Source organism: Procambarus clarkii, chromosome 1 (genome assembly GCF_040958095.1).
Source record: "Procambarus clarkii isolate CNS0578487 chromosome 1, FALCON_Pclarkii_2.0, whole genome shotgun sequence".
In the NCBI taxonomy this organism is placed as follows: Eukaryota; Metazoa; Arthropoda; class Malacostraca; order Decapoda; family Cambaridae; genus Procambarus; species Procambarus clarkii.
In genome coordinates this window covers 45,372,113-45,394,251 of record NC_091150.1, presented here as the reverse complement: position 1 = coordinate 45,394,251, position 22,139 = coordinate 45,372,113, and the positions used below count along the sequence as shown (strand labels likewise).

The 22,139-nt window shown below is 48.6% G+C and overlaps 1 protein-coding gene across 18 annotated transcripts in view; it reads left to right on the top strand.

Annotated features, from left to right (window-relative positions):
* LOC138349637 (protein outspread-like) overlaps positions 1-22,139 on the top strand; it is a 287,191-nt gene that overhangs the window by 220,790 nt on the left and 44,262 nt on the right. For 17 of the 18 annotated variants that reach the window (XM_069304611.1, XM_069304568.1, XM_069304532.1 and 14 more), the window contains one exon: positions 12,037-12,102. In XM_069304611.1, coding sequence (XP_069160712.1) covers positions 12,037-12,102 — 66 coding nt within the window. Of the gene's footprint in view, positions 1-12,036; positions 12,103-21,555; positions 21,684-22,139 lie in introns of those variants that run through there. The other variant, XM_069304126.1, reaches the window with a different exon arrangement.

The following is a 22,139-nucleotide window of genomic DNA, read 5'->3' as shown; positions in this document are numbered from 1 at the left end:
GCACTGTTTGTCTGCGGCACTGTTTGTCTGCGGCACTGTTTGTCTGCGGCACTGTTTGTCTGCGGCACTGTTTGTCTGCGGCACTGTTTGTCTGCGGCACTGTTTGTCTGCGGCACTGTTTGTCTGCGGCACTGTTTGTCTGCGGCACTGTTTGTCTGCTGCACTGTTTGTCTGCGGCACTGTTTGTCTGCGGCACTGTTTGTCTGCGGCCCTGTTTGTCTGCGGCCCTGTTTGTCTGCGGCCCTGTTTGTCTGCGGCCCTGTTTGTCTGCGGCCCTGTTTGTCTGCTGCACTGTTTGTCTGCGGCCCTGCCTGCCTGCGGCCCTGCCTGTCTGCTGCACTGTTTGTCTGCGGCCCTGTTTGACGTGTTTTAAATTAGTTTTTTAACGCGCACTTTATTAAGGTAGGGGGGGGGGTGTTTTAATCAATACTTTTCTCAACAAATAATGCGTTTTATTGATCTCGAAGAAAAATCACACAGAAAATCATATATACTGAGTTTCCCGTTGGTAATATGGCAGTGAGGCTCCGTCCTGACTTTGCAGTGATCTCACGGGGGGTGGGGGGGGGGGGTGCTTGCACTCAAGCAACTCCTCCAACACTAACTACAACACACTCTCAGACCTTACCACAAACAACCACACACACACAAATTAACTCGAGGCCTCATTGGTTAACTCAAGTATCGTCCAAGTACTAACTCTGCAAACTCTTTCAAGAAGACAAGCAGTAACTCGAGCTAATCCTCAAGTGCCCCATACTACCCTGTGAGTGACAGTGGAGGGGGAAGAAGAGGGACAAGCAACTGCACTCAAACTGCAGGAATTGTATCCAATTCAGAGGAGACAGAGAGCAAGAGGCCATCAGTGAAATTACGAGGAACCAAAAACATTCCTTCTATATATTAAGACCTGCTGAAACAATTGTAGGGACACATTTAGGTACATGTGCATTTGTGCAGCTGCCCTAGACTATATGAAGGGGAGTACCTTCCTGGAGTCAGCTACGTGATGCTAAAATCCCCATCACACAGGCTGGTTAGTGAGGCAGGTGATGAGTAGTCTGCACTGGCAGACTCTGGGTGCATTATGAGGATATCATCAAGAACAGGTGAGTGAATAAAGTAATTACAAAGCTCCAGGTACCTCATGCCAACGGGTCTAAAAGGTCTAATAACTGGGCATTCGGTGATGTAGTGCGAGAGATCAGTCTTGTGGACATTTTGTGCTGCCCATAAATATAGGTGTTAGATTTGAACAAATCATAGTTTTTTGTTATACTGGTGCTTTCAGGTCGTTGGGAGTCAGTAATTTCGTTCCCATCAGACCTGAGTGTTTGGACCAATACAGGTTTGACAGTAGAGATGGGGACACCTACATGCCGCTGCAGTCCGTCCAGTGGAGGATTGGACGGAGCCGTCGGTGTAGGCACAGTGTTCGTGAGATCTTAAATTTTCGATGGAGGAGGCAAGTGTTTCAAGCGTGACAGCTTTGAGAAGAGCAAGATTCTCATTATCTTTCTTGGTGACAGGTGTGTATGATACTTGCATGGTGGGGTACAGATAAAGAGGAATATCAGAGACAGGTAGATTATACTTAAAACGAATGTTGAGTTTGATGAAATTGAAGGCATTTTGGCTCAGCCATTTGTCATAAAAGGAGTGAGTTGGTATGTTGGCACCAGTCAATAGTGTTAATAGCATTAAATAATTTGTCTCTGAGCAATGCAGACGTTGTACGGTCTCACGTGACTTTAAGGCAAAAGGTAGTGTTGACTTGCATGATTCTCTCTAGTATGGTTGGAAGCTTCAGTTCTTCCCGCATGTTGATGATTCTTGTGCATCTTGGGGCACCAAGAATTATCCTCATGGCTTCATTCTGTACTACTTCAAGTTTGTTCAACACAGAGGAGGGGAAATTAATTAGGGGCAAGGCATGATAATCAACGAGAGATCTAACAAACATCATATAGAGTAGTCTAGCATATTTAATATTGATACTAATATTCTTTTGTGATAGGATCCCTGGATTTGAAAGTTCTCGTAATCCATCCTATCATTTTTTCTGGTTGACGCAATATTTGCTTGGTTATGCTCCCTAAACGTTAGGTCGTCGGACATTATTCCCAAATCCTTTACATGTTGCTTTCCTACTATGGGCAGATGTGATTCTCCTTTGTACCCTGTATTCTGTTTAAGGTCCTCATTTGAACCGTACCTGAATACCTGGAATTTATCACTGTTAAACATCATGTTATTGTCTGCTGCCCAGTCGAAAACTTTGTTAATATCTGCTTGAAATTTTCAATATCCTCAGCCGAGGTAATTTTCATGCTGAATTTTGTGTCATCATAATGGATGATACGAAGCTGTGACTTGTATTTTGGTCTAAATCTGATATGCGAATAAGAAACAGCAGTGGTGCAAGGACTCTACCTTGAGGTACAGAGCTTTTAACTGCACTTGGACTCGATTTTATTTGATTGACTGTAACTCGTTGTGTTCTGTTCGACAGGAAATTGAGTATCCAGCGTCCTACTTTACCAGTTATTCCCATTGACATCATTTTGTGTGCTATCACTCTATGGTCACATTCATCGAATGCCTTTGCAAAGTCTGTGTATACAACATCTGCATTTTGCTTTTCTTCTAGAGCTTCTGTGATTTTGTCATAGTGGTTGAGTAACTGTGACAGACAGGATCTGCCCGCTCTAAATCCATGTTGTCCTGGGTTGTATAACATTATTTTCCATAAAACTAGAAATTTGATTTCTAATCACTCTTTCAAACACTTTTATTATGTGTGATGTTAGTGCAACTGGTCTATAATTTTTTTGCCAAAACTTTACTACCCCCGCGTCCCTTCCCTTGTGCAGAGGAGCTATATCTGCAGATTTAAGTGCAGCTGGTATAGCTGCCCCCACACATCACTGCCACCACCTCACCACTGCCACCACACAATACTGCCTCCCACCTCACCACAATCAGTACCAACACTGTAAATGGCGTCAGACACAGTACCGAGTACGCCCCTCTGCTGTACCAGGTAAGTACCACTACGGGCTCACCATAGCCCGTGCTACTTGGAACTTTTTGTTCCAAGTAGCGAATCTTAAACAACAACCACAACACGTGCCGAGTACACTGTTACACAGTACATAACAAGTGTCTTCAGTCATATTATGTGCATCTTATGTGTGTGTGTGTGAGTGCAGACGAGAGACCGACACACACACACACACACACACACACACACACACACACACACACACACACACACACACACACACACACACACACACACACACACACACACACACAGACACACACACAGACACACACACAGACACACACACAGACACACACACAGACACACACACAGACACACACACAGACACACACACAGACACACACACAGACACACACACAGACACACACACAGACACACACACACACACACACACACACACACACACACACACACACACACACACACGGAAATGAGAGAATACACCATGAAAGTGAACGACAAGGCCAGACAATGCTGGGGTCGTATACAACAATGATGTATAATGATATTACGTCAACACTTCTTCCTGCCATTCTCTCTCTCTCTCTCTGTCGTCCATCACCTGGTTCTTCTTATCCCTTCCCCCCCCTCTCTTCCACCCCTCCCTCCTCTCTTCCCCCCCTCCCTCCTCTCCTCTCTCCCCCTCCCCCCTCACTCCCTACCCCCCCCCTCACTCCCTACCCCCCCCTCACTCCCTACCCCCCCCTCACTCCCTACCCCCCCCTCACTCCCTACCCCCCCCTCACTCCCTACCCCCCCCTCACTCCCTACCCTCCCTCACTCCCTACCCCCCCCTCACTCCCTACCCCCCCCTCACTCCCTACCCCCCCCCCCTCACTCCCTACCCCCCCTCTCCCTCCCTACCCCCTCTCCCTCCCTACCCCCTCTCCCTCCCTCCCTCCTCTCCCTACCGCCCTCCCTCTCTCTCCTTTTCTTTTTTCTTTTCTTTTCTTTTCTTTTCTTTCATATCCTGTTGTTATAGATTCAGCTACTCGGAACAAGTACCAAGTAGCACGGGCTATGGTGAGCCCGTAACGTACCTGGCACAGGAGCGGGGCAAGTAGCGTGGGTTTTGGTGAGCCCGTAGTGGACTTAACTGGCACAGGAGCGGTGCTGGTTTCCTATCCTTTCTCTTTCCTTTCCTGTCTGAGTGTGTGTACACCCAGCAGCGTGACACACCAGACAGTGTGTATGTATAGTGATAACATGACATCGTCCCGAATTTATTTACCCTTGTATATAACGTCATCAGTGCTGGTTCCCTGATTGGCCAGTAACAGCTCTGTCTCTCAACTGATTGGTGAAGGCTCTCCCGGCTTGTTTTCCTCGTGACGTCATTACCATCCCAACGTTCATGTGTGGACAGGTGTAGGGTCCTGCCAGCACCATGCTGACAGGTGTAGGGTCCTGCCAGCACCATGCTGACAGGTGTAGGGTCCTGCCAGCTGGTCCCCATCACCACCACCACCTGGTGAGGGGGACCCTGGCCACCACCTGGTGAGGGGGACCCTGGCCACCACCTGGTGAGGGGGACCCTGGAGTGTTGGTTTACATGTGAGTATACCCCCCCACACCTGGCGATATACCCCCCCCCCACACCTGGCGCGGGTCAGGTGTGTGGGCATGAGGTGCCACAGTGGTGAAAGGCATACCAGTGGCACACCTGTCAAGGTCTCTTGCCCTGCCCTCACTCGTACCCTTGACCCCTTGCCCGGCGCCCCCTGGCCTCACGCCCCCCCCCACCTCCCCCCCCCGGCCTCACGCTACACGAACGTGTCCACCTCCCTCACGAAAACAATATTCCAGGAGTATTTGTTAATGTTTAGTGGCGGGAGGGAGGGAGGCGGAGATAGTCATCAGGTGGTGACCGAGGTCACCCCCAGCCTCCCGTGACCCCCCTGGTGACCTGGGTCACCTGCCAGGGACGTCTCTCACACGTCAGGTCATGGTCCCGTGGCAGGGGCCAAGGAGGAGCCATTGTGGGGCACGTCGCCCGGGCCTCTAGTGGCACACCACGCCGCCCCCGGCCATCTTTACCTCGGACTCCTCATCCTCAACTGTTATTGGTTATCTTGAGATGATTTCGGGGCTTTAGTGTCCCCGCAGCCCGGTCCTCGACCAGGCCTCCACCCCCCAGGAAGCAGCCCGTGACAGCTGACTAACACCCAGGTACCTATTTACTGCTAGGTAACAGGGGCATAGGGTGAAAGAAACTCTGCCCATTGTTTCTCGCCGGCGCCCGGGATCGAACCCAGGACCACACGATCACAAGTCCAGCGAGCTGTCCGCTCGGCCGACCGGCTCCCATAACCGGTTCCCTACTGTGTCACCGCATGTCACCGTATGTCACCTGTCACCACGTAGCGCCGTGCCTTTTATGTGACTTCTGTTCACAAGTGTTTGCACTTGTGTATTAATACAGGTGTATATAGCGCCCCGCGACGCTACGGTGGTCTGTTGGTGTCTGCGGCTGGCATCCTTCTGTAACACTCTCGTATGTGTAGCGGCCTCCCCTATATAGCGGCCACCAGTCACAGCCCCGCTCCTGTGTCCAGGTAAATCCACCACGGGTTCGCCATAGCCCGTGCTACTTGCAGCTTTGTGTTCCCCCAGCTGACTCTACAACAACAACACTGCCTCCTCCCTCTGCCTCACCTAGCGTGAGTACTCGTGCCTCTTGAATGAACGGATGACAGCAGCGAGACACTCATAAGTGAACAGGCACGGGGGGCCAGGCACGGGGGGCCAGGCACGGGGGGCCAGGCACGGGGGGCCAGACACGGGGGGCCAGACACGGGGGGCCAGGCACGGGGGGCCAGGCACGGGGGGCCAGGCACGGGGGGCCAGGCACGGGGGGCCAGGCACGGGGGGCCAGGCACGGGGGGCCAGGCACGGGGGGCCAGACACGGAGGGCCAGGCACGGGGGGCCAGGCACGGGGGGCCAGGCACGGGGGGCCAGACACGGGGGGCCAGGCACGGGGGGCCAGGCACGGGGGGCCAGGCACGGGGGGCCAGGCACGGGGGGCCAGGCACGGGGGGCCAGGCACGGGGGGGCCAGGCACGGAGGGCCAGGCACGGGGGGCCAGGCACGGGGGGCCAGGCACGGAGGGACGGACATGAAGGGACAATCACACAGAGTCACATGTTCTACCCCGCGTGTTCAACACACCTGCAGTTGAAATTGAAATACGTTTATTGAGGTAAAATACACACAAAGGGATGAGGTAGCTCAAGCTATTCTCACCCCGTTCCGTTTATCGTGTTAATACATACAACACACCTGCAGTTGTGCCCACATGTGCAACCTTGCCTCGTATCCTTGTATAAACTTGTATATGTTTAACCTGCCATCCTCGTTGGTGTTCCTGGCCGTCCCCACCACCTCCTTCACCGTCCTTCACAGCGCCCGTATCCCGTCACGCCATAAGTTATCCCGTCACGGCATCACGGCAACGCAATAACACAAAATGCTTCCCCCCCCCCCCCCCCCCCCCCCCCGAGGACACGTGGAGGAGAGGGCGGCCAGTGTGAGGGAGGCGGTGGTCTGGAGGGCCACACCACGCACCCACTACCTTGGTTGTAAATAAGATTCTGGTTGTAAATTATGTTGGGTTGTGTGAGGGGGGGGAAGAGGTTTGTGGGTGGCGGGGAAGGAGGTGGGTGTGACACTGTCGGGGACCAGGAGATGCAGCCTCTAGTGGTGTGTGTGTTAGGTAATTCCATCACTTTGCCCCTACTGAGGTTGAAATCTAGGAGCCACGTGCTAGACCCCGTCCATGTTCGTGTCTTCTCTCAGACATTTGTAGTCGTCTCCGCATTTCTTATTTATTATGTTTGAATCTCGGCTGTAAATGCTTCATCCACATACTACAAATACAAATAATCGCCAACAGAACCTAAACACCTAACCTAACCAGTGCCTAAATATGTACAATATGCTAATATATAATAATATTAATTTATATTTGAGAAAAGTTCTGTTCAGAATGAACAGCATGTTAATTTTGACGAGTCTTTGGGGTTGACCGCTGGATGGAATGGACTTGGCCAGAGGACGGTTCGGCGTGTGTAAACCGATTTTCATTCATAAACAAGGAGTTTGGCGGCTAATTTAACGAGCTTGGATGTTTGTATGCGAGGACGGGCTGTGGTGTGTGTGGGGGTGTGTTTGTGCAGGTAGATGGTGAGGTGTGTGTAGTGGTGTGTGTGGAGGTAGATGGTGAGGTGTGTGTAGTGGTGTGTGTGGAGGTAGATGGTGAGGTGTGTGTAGTGGTGTGTGTGGAGGTAGATGGTGAGGTGTGTGTGTAGTGGTGTGTGTGGGTGACCACTGGTTCCCAGCAAGCGGGTCAGGAGAGATGTAGGCTGCACCAGCGTGACCGCAACACCCGGTCTCACTCAATCACCTTGTTACACTGCTAGCCACACACACTTGTGGCCTGGTCATTGTTCACGCTACTGAGGTAAATATTGTGAAGATCTTGCTGGGTGGAGTGGCCTGGTGGTAGTGTCTACAGTTGTGTGGGTGATGTAGTACAAGTATCACTGTACTCTTGCTCCAGCTACTTCAACTATTACTACCCCATCGCCACCTCAATTACTTTAGTACTATTACTTGTAGTAACCGTAACAATAGTGATTGTCGCCGTAGACGTAGCAGTAATGACAATAGTAGTGGTGGTAACAGTGGTCAAACTATGGTGGTTGAAGGTAACCATTTATCACAGAACCCTTTTTCTAATTAATTAGTCACCGCTAACGACAAACAGGCTCCTTGGCGGGAAAATAAAGAGGAAGAGTACTCTATTCAGATACTCTGTATAGTCTGTGCGAACTGAACACTCCCATGTATAGAGTCTGCGGCCTGAACACTCCCATGTATAGAGTCTGCGAACTGAGCACTCCCATGTATAGAGTCTGCGAACTGAGCACTCCCATGTATAGAGTCTGCGAACTGAGCACTCCCATGTATAGAGTCTGCGAACTGAGCACTCCCATGTATAGAGTCTGCGAACTGAGCACTCCCATGTATAGAGTCTGCGAACTGAGCACTCCCATGTATAGAGTCTGCGAACTGAGCACTCCCATGTATAGAGTCTGCGAACTGAGCACTCCCATGTATAGAGTCTGCGAACTGAGCACTCCCATGTATAGAGTCTGCGAACTGAGCACTCCCATGTATAGAGTCTGCGAACTGAGCACTCCCATGTATAGAGTCTGCGAACTGAGCACTCCCATGTATAGAGTCTGCGAACTGAGCACTCCCATGTATAGAGTCTGCGAACTGAGCACTCCCATGTATAGAGTCTGCGAACTGAGCACTCCCATGTATAGAGTCTGTGCGAACTGAGCACCCCCATGTATAGAGTCTGTGCGAACTGAGCACCCCCATGTATAGAGTCTGTGCGAACTGAGCACTCCCATGTATAGTCTGTGCGTACTGAACACCCCCATGTATAGAGTGCGAACTGAGCACTCCCATGTATAGAGTCTGTGCGAACTGAACACTTCCATGTATAGAGTCTGTGACCTGAACACTCCCATGTATAGTCCGTGACCTGAACACTCCCATGTATAGTCCGTGACCTGAACACACCCATGTATAGAGTCTGTGACCTGAACACTCCCATGTATAGTCTGCGGCCTGAACACTCCCATGTATAATCCGTGACCTGAACACTCCCATGTATAATCCGTGACCTGAACACTCCCATGTATAGAGTCTGCGGCCTGAACACTCCCATGTATAGAGTCTGCGGCCTGAACACTCCCATGTATAGAGTCTGCGGCCTGAACACTCCCATGTATAGAGTCCGTGACCAAGAGTGTCACAAACTAATATTATTTAACTAAGTGTGGAGACATTAGACAACTTGGACCCTCCGCTCTGACAACTTGTGATGGCCCGTGAGAGGTGTTGAGGTGTGTGGTGGTCGTGGTGATGACCTCTCACTCTCTCCACGGTGTCTTGGTGGTGGTGGTGTTGAGGTGTGTGGTGTGTGGTGGTCGTGGTGATGACCTCTCACACTCTCCACGGTGTCTTGGTGGTGGTGGTGTTGAGGTGTGTGGTGGTGGTGTGTGGTGGTCGTGGTGGTGACCTCTCACACTCTCCACGGTGTCTTGGTGGTGGTGGTGTTGAGGTGTGTGGTGGTGGTGTGTGGTGGTCGTGGTGGTGACCTCTCACACTCTCCACGGTGTCTTGGTGGTGGTGGTGTTGAGGTGTGTGGTGGTGGTGTGTGGTGGTCGTGGTGGTGACCTCTCACACTCTCCACGGTGTCTTGGTGGTGGTGGTGTTGAGGTGTGTGGTGGTGGTGTGTGGTGGTCGTGGTGGTGACCTCTCACACTCTCCACGGTGTCTTGGTGGTGGTGGTGTTGAGGTGTGTGGTGGTGGTGTGTGGTGGTCGTGGTGGTGACCTCTCACACTCTCCACGGTGTCTTGGTGGTGGTGGTGTTGAGGTGTGTGGTGGTGGTGTGTGGTGGTCGTGGTGGTGACCTCTCACACTCTCCACGGTGTCTTGGTGGTGGTGGTGTTGAGGTGTGTGGTGGTGGTGTGTGGTGGTCGTGGTGGTGACCTCTCACACTCTCCACGGTGTCTTGGTGGTGGTGGTGTTGAGGTGTGTGGTGGTGGTGTGTGGTGGTCGTGGTGGTGACCTCTCACACTCTCCACGGTGTCTTGGTGGTGGTGGTGTTGAGGTGTGTGGTGGTGGTGTGTGGTGGTCGTGGTGGTGACCTCTCACACTCTCCACGGTGTCTTGGTGGTGGTGGTGTTGAGGTGTGTGGTGGTGGTGTGTGGTGGTCGTGGTGGTGACCTCTCACACTCTCCACGGTGTCTTGGTGGTGGTGGTGTTGAGGTGTGTGGTGGTGGTGTGTGGTGGTCGTGGTGGTGACCTCTCACACTCTCCACGGTGTCTTGGTGGTGGTGGTGTTGAGGTGTGTGGTGGTGGTGTGTGGTGGTCGTGGTGGTGACCTCTCACACTCTCCACGGTGTCTTGGTGGTGGTGGTGTTGAGGTGTGTGGTGGTGGTGTGTGGTGGTCGTGGTGGTGACCTCTCACACTCTCCACGGTGTCTTGGTGGTGGTGGTGTTGAGGTGTGTGGTGGTGGTGTGTGGTGGTCGTGGTGGTGACCTCTCACACTCTCCACGGTGTCTTGGTGGTGGTGGTGTTGAGGTGTGTGGTGGTGGTGTGTGGTGGTCGTGGTGGTGACCTCTCACACTCTCCACGGTGTCTTGGTGGTGGTGGTGTTGAGGTGTGTGGTGGTGGTGTGTGGTGGTCGTGGTGGTGACCTCTCACACTCTCCACGGTGTCTTGGTGGTGGTGGTGTTGAGGTGTGTGGTGGTGGTGTGTGGTGGTCGTGGTGATGACCTCTCACACTCTCCACGGTGTCTTGGTGGTGGTGGTGTTGAGGTGTGTGGTGGTGGTGTGTGGTGGTCGTGGTGGTGACCTCTCACACTCTCCACGGTGTCTTGGTGGTGGTGGTGTTGAGGTGTGTGGTGGTGGTGTGTGGTGGTCGTGGTGGTGACCTCTCACACTCTCCACGGTGTCTTGGTGGTGGTGGTGTTGAGGTGTGTGGTGGTGGTGTGTGGTGGTCGTGGTGGTGACCTCTCACACTCTCCACGGTGTCTTGGTGGTGGCAAACAAACCCCAGTCTGCGGCAGGTGGAGGATATACTTAACTATTACAAATATAAGAATGTGGTAATTGTGAGGGTGGAGTTAATTGGCAGTTAACCCTGAACACCCTCGAGGGGGGGAGGGGGGGTGGAACCCGACGACGAGGGGGGGGGGGGTATGTAAAGTGAAGCAATTTGTCAAATTTCCCGCGCAATGCTATCTTACCTTGAGGTGTTTCCGGGGCTTACCGTCCCCGCGGCCCGGTCGTCGGCCAGGCCTCCTGGTTGCTGGACTGGTCAACTTGGATGTTGGACGCGGCTGGTCGCAGCCTGACGTATGAGTCACAGCCTGGTTGATCAGGTATCCTTTAAAGGTGTTTATCCAGTTCTCTCTTGAACACTGTGAGGGGTCGGCCAGTTATGCCCCTTATGCGTAGTGGAAGCGTGTTGAACAGTCTCGGGCCTCTGATGTTTATAGTTCTCTCTCAGAGTACCTGTTGCACCTCTGCTCTTCAACAGGGGTATTCTGCACATCCTGCCATGCCTCCTGGTCTCATGTGGTGTTATTTCTGTGTGCAGGTTTGGGACCAGCCCCTCTACTATTTTCCACGTGTAAATTATTATCTATCTCTCCCGCCTGTGCTCAAAAGAATACAGATTTAGGCTCTTTAGTCGGTCCCAATAGTTTAGATGTTTTACTGAGTGGATTCTAGCAGTAAGGATCTCTGCACGCTCTCCAGGTCAGCAATTTCTCCAGCTTTGAAAGGGACTGTCATTGTGCAGCAGTACTCCACTCTAGAGAGCACTAGCGTCTTGAAGAGTATCATCATCGGTACAGCATCTCTAGTTTTGGGCCAGGTATGAGTGAGCAAATGTGTGAGAGTGAATGTGTGTGTGTGTTTACCTAACCTAACTTGCAGGAGCGAGTCTCATCTCCCGGGCCCGCCATTTCCCCCTATCACCTGTGTATTCGAATGTTTCCATTTTCTCTCCAGTCATATCTGTGTTTCAGACTGCTAACATTCCCTTCTAACACGCTCCACTGACCTCCTCCTGTAGTGTCTTCACGCACTCTCTGGCTCTGTATGTATGACAAAAGTTTAACATTTGCAAGAGTGTATTGCAAAATTTTACCATTGGCCAGGGGGGGGGGGTGGCCTTCTGATTTTTCATAACTATAATTTCTTGTCAAATAGTTATATTTCCAAAATACAGGTTTGGAACGTACAAAACATGTACATGATGTGCACACCTGTTTTAATAATTGTGTGTTCTAACCTAATTGTGTTTGCGGGGGTTAAACTTTGGCTCTTTGGTCCCGCCTGATATGTTTCTATTGACGATGGTATCTGTGTTGTTTCAGCGGTGGCAGCGACGATGGTTCGTGCTCTACGACGACGGGGAACTGACCTACTCCGTGGATGACCATGTGAGTATATCCAAGTGTTGGAACCCCCGGTCTCTACCGCAACATGTACTACAACGTCTTCATAAAATGTTGCCATTCTTATTTAAGATCTGTGTGTATGTGTTGGTCACCTTTGGATATGTTACAACACTGCCCGCCAACTACACTAAAACTAAACTATTTATGAAGATTAAACTTTGATTTGATTAAACGTTGGAATTTATTTACAATAAAAGTTCATACATCAAAAGTGACAGAACTTTACTCTAGCTTATTTATAAATTATTTTAACTGTTGCGAATGTGTTCCTGAATTGTGTCTAGAACTTTTGGACAATTGTTATATGGTGATGGAGAGCGGGGGGGGGGGGGGGGGAAGGGAAGTGTCGGCGTGGCCTTCTTCATGCCCTCCTCCGAGGAAGGAGGAAGTGCTACATAAGGCGCTAAGGAGAGCACCATATGACCAGACAGTCCAGGAGCTCCAGGAACTCCTGAACACAACCACTAAACACCAGTCTACAGCACCAAGCCTCCAGGGTGTGGAACACCATCCTTATGTTACAAGACCCGATGTTAGACAGATTACTCCAAGATGAGACGTCCCACTCCCACAGCTGGTGGCCCAAGATGAGACGTCCCACTCCCACAGCTGGTGGCCCAAGATGAGACGTCCCACTCCCACAGCTGGTGGCCCAAGATGAGACGTCCCACTCCCACAGCTGGTGGCCCAAGATGAGACGTCCCACTCCCACAGCTGGTGGCCCAAGATGAGACGTCCCACTCCCACAGCTGGTGGCCCAAGAGCCTAAATTTACTCTATGGAAGCCCAGCCCTACAACACATTATTCCTAGATGAAATACTGATCAGAAATCCCCCCTATAAAAACAGTAATAAATTTAAGACCCACAAACAACATTAACATGTGTACTCACCTGGTAGAAGGTACACCTCTGAGTACAACATCCGAGTAGAAAGTGAAAGCATCTGAGTGTATGTGTGTGAATGCTACATAGTGTTCATCAATAGACATCCATATATGGTGAAACACACGTGAAGAACTTCTCACACACTCGCAGCTCCCTGACAAGGCAGAGGCAGCTTGGCTGCCAACACCCACACATCGTGTCAGCAAGGCGGACTGCCCGCCTGCTCTCATAACATGGAGGGAGGGGCCCGTGGTCGAGGGAGGGAGGGAGGGAGGGACCTTTTTTGTTGTTATATGGTTGATTATGCTCCCTAAACGTTAGGTCGTCAGACATCATTATTCCCAGGTCCTTGTGTGTTCTTGTTCTTGTATGGGTAGGAATTAGGGTTGCTAGTGGGTATGGGTAGGAGAACAAGGTCGTCTTACACACTGTGTTTCCTTAAGGGCCTCATTTCCTCCATACTAAGTACCTCGAATTGGTCACTGTTAAATATAATTTTTTTTTCTCCCCAATTTAAAACTTTATTAATATCAGCTTTTTTAGCGTCTTACTATCCCCCCCCCCTCCCCCCCCCGTGGAGCAAGACTAGTAACTGTGTGACTCACCATAGATGAAAAGGGCCTTGTATTGTGACTGTTGTGAACCGCTTGTTGAATCACTTGATACAAAAGACTATTGATTTGTTTAGGTGATTGTATATGTATGTATATGTATATATATGTGCATGTATGTATGTATGAGTATGTGTACATGTATATATAACATCAATAATTGTGTAACTAGTGTCAAAACCCTCCACCTAAGAAGCTGATTAAAGAACAAGCCATGCTTCGTCAAGAAGCAAAGTACAATGCCTTAAGCCAAACTAATGCTTTGGTCAGAGAGCGTTCCCTTGCCCTAATTATTTACACTGATGGATCCTTGCACCAGTCCCATGGTGCAGCTGGAAGTGCAGTTGTTGTGACAGCGAGAGATGGTTCCTTCTCCCATGAGTGTGGAGCGCGTATAAATAACTGAGCCTCCACTCCTCGTACAGAACCGGTTGCCATAATCCTGGCACTCGAGCGCGTATATATGAATCCAAAGGTGACACGCTAATTGTAAGTGACTCCTTGTCATCCTTGACTGCCCTCAGCTCCCCAAGGCATAACTGTAATATGCTTGTGTCTGAAGCTAGACACAGATATAATGAAATAATGAATGGAGTCAGATACATACTCAGATGGAGTCAGAGTTTGTCTCCTGTGGATTCCTTCCCATATTGGTCTCCGAATGCATGATAGAACTGATGAGTTGGCCAAGACTTTTGCTCGTAAAGAGGGAATTGATTACCAACTAGGACTGCCTTTGAGCTGCCTGAGGGCAGTAATATTCCGGAACATCAACTAAATTTCGGAGACTTGAGGCAAACTGAAATTCACACCAGTTACTCCATCTATCATCATTCTATTATGCAGGAAGAACCGCACGTCTATGGGTCATCCAATAATGTTAGCAGACTTCTAGATGTTACCACTGCTAGGCTTAGGCTCGGCTACAGGTACCTCTTGGAATTTGTAACATCTGTTGATGTAGATTTGACTAAATGTAAACTCTGTCAGCAGAACTATTCGCATACTTTGCGTCATTATATAATGGAATGTGGAACACTCGCGGAATTCAGAGAGAACACTATCAATGGAGTCCAAGAATTGTGTAAGTACTTCATTCATAATGATGTACTGCCATGAATCTTAGCGAAGTATCCAAAATTTGCTTACTATTGTAAACTTTACGACTGTAAAGCTGCCGCCCAGTTGGGTGGGTATGGAGCACATGACTGTAAAGCTGCCGCCCAGTTGGGTGGGTGTGGAGCACATGACTGTAAAGCTGCCGCCCAGTTGGGTGAGTGTGGAGCACATGACTGTAAAGCTGCCGCCCAGTTGGGTGAGTGTGGAGCACATGACTGTAAAGCTGCCGCCCAGTTGGGTGGGTGTGGAGCACATGACTGTAAAGCTGCCGCCCAGTTGGGTGAGTGTGGAGCACATGACTGTAAAGCTGCCGCCCAGTTGGGTGAGTGTGGAGCACATGACTGTAAAGCTGCCGCCCAGTTGGGTGGGTGTGGAGCACATGACTGTAAAGCTGCCGCCCAGTTGGGTGAGTGTGGAGCACATGACTGTAAAGCTGCCGCCCAGTTGGGTGAGTGTGGAGCACATGACTGTAAAGCTGCCGCCCAGTTGGGTGGGTGTGGAGCACATGACTGTAAAGCTGCCGCCCAGTTGGGTGGGTGTGGAGCACATGACTGTAAAGCTGCCGCCCAGTTGGGTGAGTGTGGAGCACATGACTGTAAAGCTGCCGCCCAGTTGGGTGGGTGTGGAGCACATGACTGTAAAGCTGCCGCCCAGTTGGGTGAGTGTGGAGCACATGACTGTAAAGCTGCCGCCCAGTTGGGTGAGTGTGGAGCACATGACTGTAAAGCTGCCGCCCAGTTGGGTGGGTGTGGAGCACATGACTGTAAAGCTGCCGCCCAGTTGGGTGAGTGTGGAGCACATGACTGTAAAGCTGCCGCCCAGTTGGGTGAGTGTGGAGCACATGACTGTAAAGCTGCCGCCCAGTTGGGTGGGTGTGGAGCACATGACTGTAAAGCTGCCGCCCAGTTGGGTGAGTGTGGAGCACATGACTGTAAAGCTGCCGCCCAGTTGGGTGAGTGTGGAGCACATGACTGTAAAGCTGCCGCCCAGTTGGGTGGGTGTGGAGCACATGACTGTAAAGCTGCCGCCCAGTTGGGTGGGTGTGGAGCACATGACTGTAAAGCTGCCGCCCAGTTGGGTGGGTGTGGAGCACATGACTGTAAAGCTGCCGCCCAGTTGGGTGAGTGTGGAGCACATGACTGTAAAGCTGCCGCCCAGTTGGGTGAGCGTGGAGCACATGACTGTAAAGCTGCCGCCCAGTTGGGTGGGTGTGGAGCACATGACTGTAAAGCTGCCGCCCAGTTGGGTGGGTGTGCAGCATATGACTGTAAAGCTGCCGCCCAGTTGGGTGGGTGTGCAGCACATGACTGTAAAGCTGCCGCCCAGTTGGGTGGTGTGCAGCAAGACTAGTAACTGTGTGACTCACTATAGATGCAAAGTGCCTTGTATAGTGACTGTTGTGAGCCTCTTGTTGATCACTTGTGACACAAAAGATTATTGATGTGTGTATTTGTGTAGGTGATTAAATATGTATGTGAATAAGTATATATATATATATATATATATATATATATATATATATATATATATATATATATATATATATATATATATATATATATATATATATATATATATATATATATATATATATGTATGAGTATATGTACATGTACATATAACATTAATAATTGTGTAACTGGCTACAAAAGATTGTTATTTTGCTTAGCTAAACGAACTAGAGGGTTCAGTTCCTGAACAGATTATGTGCCTCTGTAATCCTTTACACCACCGCCCACGGGATGGGTATGAGGTGTGCCAATGACTACCATGTTGTGTGGGTATGTGGTTCTTAATGTGAAGGTGCTCAGCTGGGGGTTCTATCCACAATGCTAGTGGGATTTGAGGGAAATGAATAGAGTTTAAAAGGGATTGTCTTTAGTTGGTGGTTATTGAAAGAGTACGTGAATTTTGGGATTGTTGAAGGTTGTGTTCGGCAGTCTTGCTGCCATAGTGATTGTCATTTTTGTTCTATGCTCTGGCGGTTAACATAATTGTATATTACAATGCTTATGATTAGTTGAGTGATGTAATCATTGTAGCATGTGGGCAGAGGGTTGTATAGAGGGTGAGGTGTGTAGTGGAGACACCACTACACTACACTGTGTGTGGTAGTGGAGGAGTGTGGTGGTGGTGGTGGCGGGGTGGGCTGCTCCACAGGTCGCCTGCCTCACCCTCACATCACTACGTGAGCGGAGAACAAACGCCCTCCCTCACCACGCTCCCGCACACCCAGTTGTTTATACCTTCCCTGACCCCGATCTTCACTAATATATTCACAACTCTTAATTGTGAATTTGTATACATTGTGGTGCAGCGTAACGAGCAGTCCGGGGACTGCCGAATGACCGCACATGACAGCTTTATGGAATTGTTAGCAGAGCGGCGGGTGTAGGAGGGGGTGGAGGGCGGGGGACCTACTGTGGGGTTAACCCCCTTGTACCTCCTCCAAGTTGGGATTGTTCAGTCTAGATTGCTCTCGTTACCACCGCAATAATAAATCGCCATTATTTAATCAGCCACGCCATTGTGAAAACACCACTTTTTTACTGGCATCAACACATGTGGCAAGGATTTTTGTGATAGCTTTATCAACAAAGCTGTTGGAGCCAGCGTCCTGCAAGCCCTCACATGGCCATCACAGTGTGGTTATCTTGCTGCTGGAATCTTAACTCCTCCTGGAGAACTTCACCCCTTTTGTTCCGGCAATATTTCTTATGTTTGCTGGGTGGTTAACGAGCCCCGAGTCTCTGATGTTCACTGTGTTCTCCATGCCTATCACGCCTTGATACACCTGCCCGGGTCCCTAGGGAGCAGTAACGGCAACACTGTTCTCCTACAGCAGCAGTGACGGCAACACTGTTCTCCTACAGCAGCAGTAATGGCAACACTGTTCTCCTACAGCAGCAGTGACGCAACACTGTTCTCCTACGGCAGCAGTAATGGCAACACTGTTCACCTACAGCAGCAGTAATGGCAACACTGTTCTCCTACAGCAGCAGTAACGGCAACACTGTTCACCTACAGCAGCAGTAATGGCAACACTGTTCTCCTACAGCAGCAGTAACGGCAACACTGTTCTCCTACAGCAGCAGTAACGGCAACACTGTTCTACAGCAGCAGCAGTAATGGCAACACTGTTCTCCTACAGCAGCAGTAACGGCAACACTGTTCACCTACAGCAGCAGTAATGGCAACACTGTTCTCCTACAGCAGCAGTGACGCAACACTGTTCTCCTACGGCAGCAGTAACGGCATTGCTGTTCTACGGCAGCAGTAACGGCATTAATGTTCTCCTACGGCAGCAGTAACGGCATTAATGTTCTCCTACGGCAGCAGTAACGGCAACACTGTTCTCCTACAGCAGCAGTAACGGCAACACTGTTCTCCTACAGCAGCAGTAACGGCAACACTGTTCTCCTACAGCAACAGTAACGGCAACACTGTTCTCCTACAGCAACAGTAACGGCAACACTGTTCTCCTACAGCAGCATTAACGGCAACACTGTTCTCCTACAGCAGCATTAACGGCAACACTGTTCTACAGCAGCATTAACGGCAACACTGTTCTCCTACAGCAGCAGTAACGGCAACACTGTTCTCCTACAGCAGCAGTAACGGCAACACTGTTCTCCAACAGCAGCAGTAACGGCAACACTGTTCTCCTACAGCAGCAGTAACGGCAACACTGTTCTCCTACAGCAGCAGTAACGGCAACACTGTTCTCCTACAGCAGCAGTAACGGCAACACTGTTCTCCTACAGCAGCCGTGCAAAAATATAGAATTGGAAGAAAGCAATATTCATTTTTACAGGAACAACATATTCTACCTAAATTAACTTCACAAACTGAAGGGAGTATACTATTTACCATCGATTTATAATTATTTTTAGACGGCACAAAAATGAGGTCAAATTAACGTGGTGCTTGAGGTGTATGAGGATAGAGGGGGTCAAAAGTCCTACTGTCCCGCCTGAAGCAGGACGTCTTGTCACCCCTAGCCTTTCCATCATCCCTGGTCTTTCCATCATCCCTGGTCTTGTTATGTGTATGAATGAAAAACGGTTTACACACGACCCACAACTGATTTCGTTCGAACACTTCCGGAACAAGTGCTTCACTGACGAATTTATTTCGAACCACAACGCTGTAAATGCTTCACCCACGTACTACAAATAATCGCCAACAGAACCTAAACACCTAACCTAACCTATGCCTATATATGCACAATATGCTAATATATTATAATAATTTATATTTGAGAAAATTCCTGTTTTGAATGAACAGCATGTCACATTTATGAATGCGTCTGTGGGGTCGACCAAGTTCAAGTTCAAGTTCAAGTATGTTTATTGAGACAAGAAAAAAATACATCTCAAAGGGATAGAGTAGCTTAGGCTATTTCTACCCCCCTCTACTTCAAGTCCCTCAAGGGGCGCACAAATTCAGTGAGTACAGATACACAAATCACAATACAACATTTAACATTGCATATTAATATAGTAAGTGTTACAATCATTGGGGCAAAATTCTTGTAGTTCCTAAGTATTCTGTCTATCATATCATTATCACACATCCAAACAATTTGAAGTGGTACACTACTTATTTCCTTATTTCTATGGTTATCCATAATTTGACACTTTAATACATAATGGTCTTCCAAGTTCAAGTAGGTTTATTGAGACAAGTTAAAAAAAAAAAAAAAAAAAAAAAAATCAAAGATTAGCTTAGGCTATTTCTACCCCTTCCCATACTTCAAGTCCCTCAAGGGGCGCACAAATTCAGTGAGTACAAATACAAGAATCCCATGTAACATATCAGGTTAATATAGTACTATCTAAGAGTATAATAGTGTACATCCACCGCACTGGATTTTAACCCATTAACGCTCCAAGATAATATTCTCACTCTACTTTCATCCATGATTTAATAAAACTACCTTTGCCCTGTCTGTCACATTCCATGAGATACGAGATTTTCTCAGACAGACTCTCCCAACACTGTAACATTTCTGCTTTCTCCTCATTTGCACAACAGCTACTAGCATCAAAGGTGATCTTATTCATATCTAATTTCTTTCTTATTTCTCTATACCGTTTTACTTTAACCTTTGTTTCGACATTTGTCACTACAGAAGGTTGAACGCTAACACTACTAGAAAGTTCATTTTCCTGACTATCCTCTATCATCAATACGTCATGTTCTTCCTTACTTTCTTCAACGCACATTTCACGTCCTGTTTCACTTTCCACTTCACGTCCTATTTCACTTTCCATTTCACGTCCTGTTTGACTTTCCATTTCACGTCCTGTTTCACTTTCCATTTCACGTCCTGTTTCACTTTCCATTTCACGTCCTGTTTGGCTTTCCATTTCACGTCCTGTTTGGCTTTCCATTTCACGTCCTGTTTGGCTTTCCATTTCACGTCCTGTTTGGCTTTCCATTTCACGTCCTGTTTCACTTTCCATTTCACGTCCTGTTTCACTTTCCATTTCACGTCCTGTTTCACTTTCCACTTCACGTCCTGTTTCACCACCATCTTCACCCCGTCTACCCCCCATAGTTAATTTTTCTAATGCCTCAATCCTCTTTTCTAGTTTTTTTAGATATTCCAATATTTGAGTACCAACCTCAGAGTTCACTATATTGACCTGAACCTTGTTTCCACAAGGTTTAATTTTTTCAGCTGCATTTCCTACTTTCCCTAGGCTCGCCTTAATTGTCTCTGTTCCTTTCTCCCACACATTGTTCATAGGCGCTGTCATTGGCTTCCAACTGTTTCCTCCATGTTCCTGCTGCACAATCTTTCCTTCCTTCGAGGATACATCTATCCTGCTTGTAGCACCCGTCCTCGAGTCTCTCAGATGAGGCTTCATGCGACATAGATAGGAACCAGCATTGTGGCTTCCTCGACAATTGCAACAAGATGGGACGATTTTTTCACCGTTTTTAATCTTGACTCTACACTCTCGAGAGTCGTGTTTCTTACCACAGTACCGACACCTGGAGTCAAACTGGCATTTCCAAGCCATATGTCCCCAACGAGAACACTTCATGCATAATATGGGCTCCTCAATGTATTTTACAACTTTCCTGTAGCCTAGTCCTTGCACAAAAATTCTTTCTGGAGCCTCACCCTTTACCAAGGCAACAACCTGGCTTTGTTTTTCACCACGAACACTGTTCCTCTTTGCCCAAACAACACTATCATTGTTGAGCAATAGATAATCAGGATCCAAATAAGTTGGATACTTAAACACTATGACCTTGGTGTACATCATACCTTTTTCCGGAGTAACCATCACAATATTCTCAAACCCATCCTTCGTTAGGTGTTCCACGGCCTCCTCTGTCCCAACTGTTATATAGGGCCGGTGAAGACCCTCCTTGAATAGTGGTTCATATTCAAAAAACTCCTTAGCCAAACGAACCGTCCACTCCAGCTTTTGATGGAAATTCAGTTGACATGCTGTAGGGAACAACAGCCTCTTCCTTCCATTAGTCTGCATCTCCCGCGTCCTGCTGAGCATGTCTTCATTTTTTGGTCTCTTTGTTATTTCCTCCTCACTGTCTTCGTCTCGCTGTCTTTGAATATTTCTCCGTTTATATCTGTTTACTACTGCTTGATACGGCCTAGTATCATCCTGTCTGCCATCCTCACTGTCACACTCTCCAGGCCCAGTACAGGATCTTCCATCACCTAGGCAGACCGCCTCAGCCATTTCCTCGATACACAAAGGCACTGTATCACTGCAACAGTCGAGAACAAATTCACAACATCTAGCTGCAGCAGCCACGTGCAAACACGAAGATGCGGAGCAACACGTCCTCCTCGCATCATGCAGCAGACCGCACTGTGGGGTCGACCGCTGGATGTAATGGACTTGAATGGAGGACGGGTTGTGTAAACATATAGGCTGATTATGCTCCAGGATAAACTAGCAGGGTAAGGCTTAAGGTGACCTGTGGGAAAGGAAAGGGAGAGGTCTTATCCTACTAACATGTCGTTATCATCTGCTTATGGGTTAAAACATAAATAATTATTTTTTGAATGTTGGGTTGTTAATTTGCGCAGAAAAAGTTGCAGCATTTGACGAGTGTCGTGTATTGATAACCGTGATTAACCCATATATATATATATATATATATATATATATATATATATATATATATATATATATATATATATATATATATATATATATATATCGTACCTAGTAGCCAGAACGCACTTCTCAGCCTACTATGCAAGGCCCGATTTGCCTAATAAGCCAAGTTTTCCTGAATTAATATATTTTCTCTAATTTTTTTCTTATGAAATGATAAAGCTACGCATTTCATTATGTATGAGGTCAATTTTTTTTATTGGAGTTAAAATTAACGTAGATATATGACCGAACCT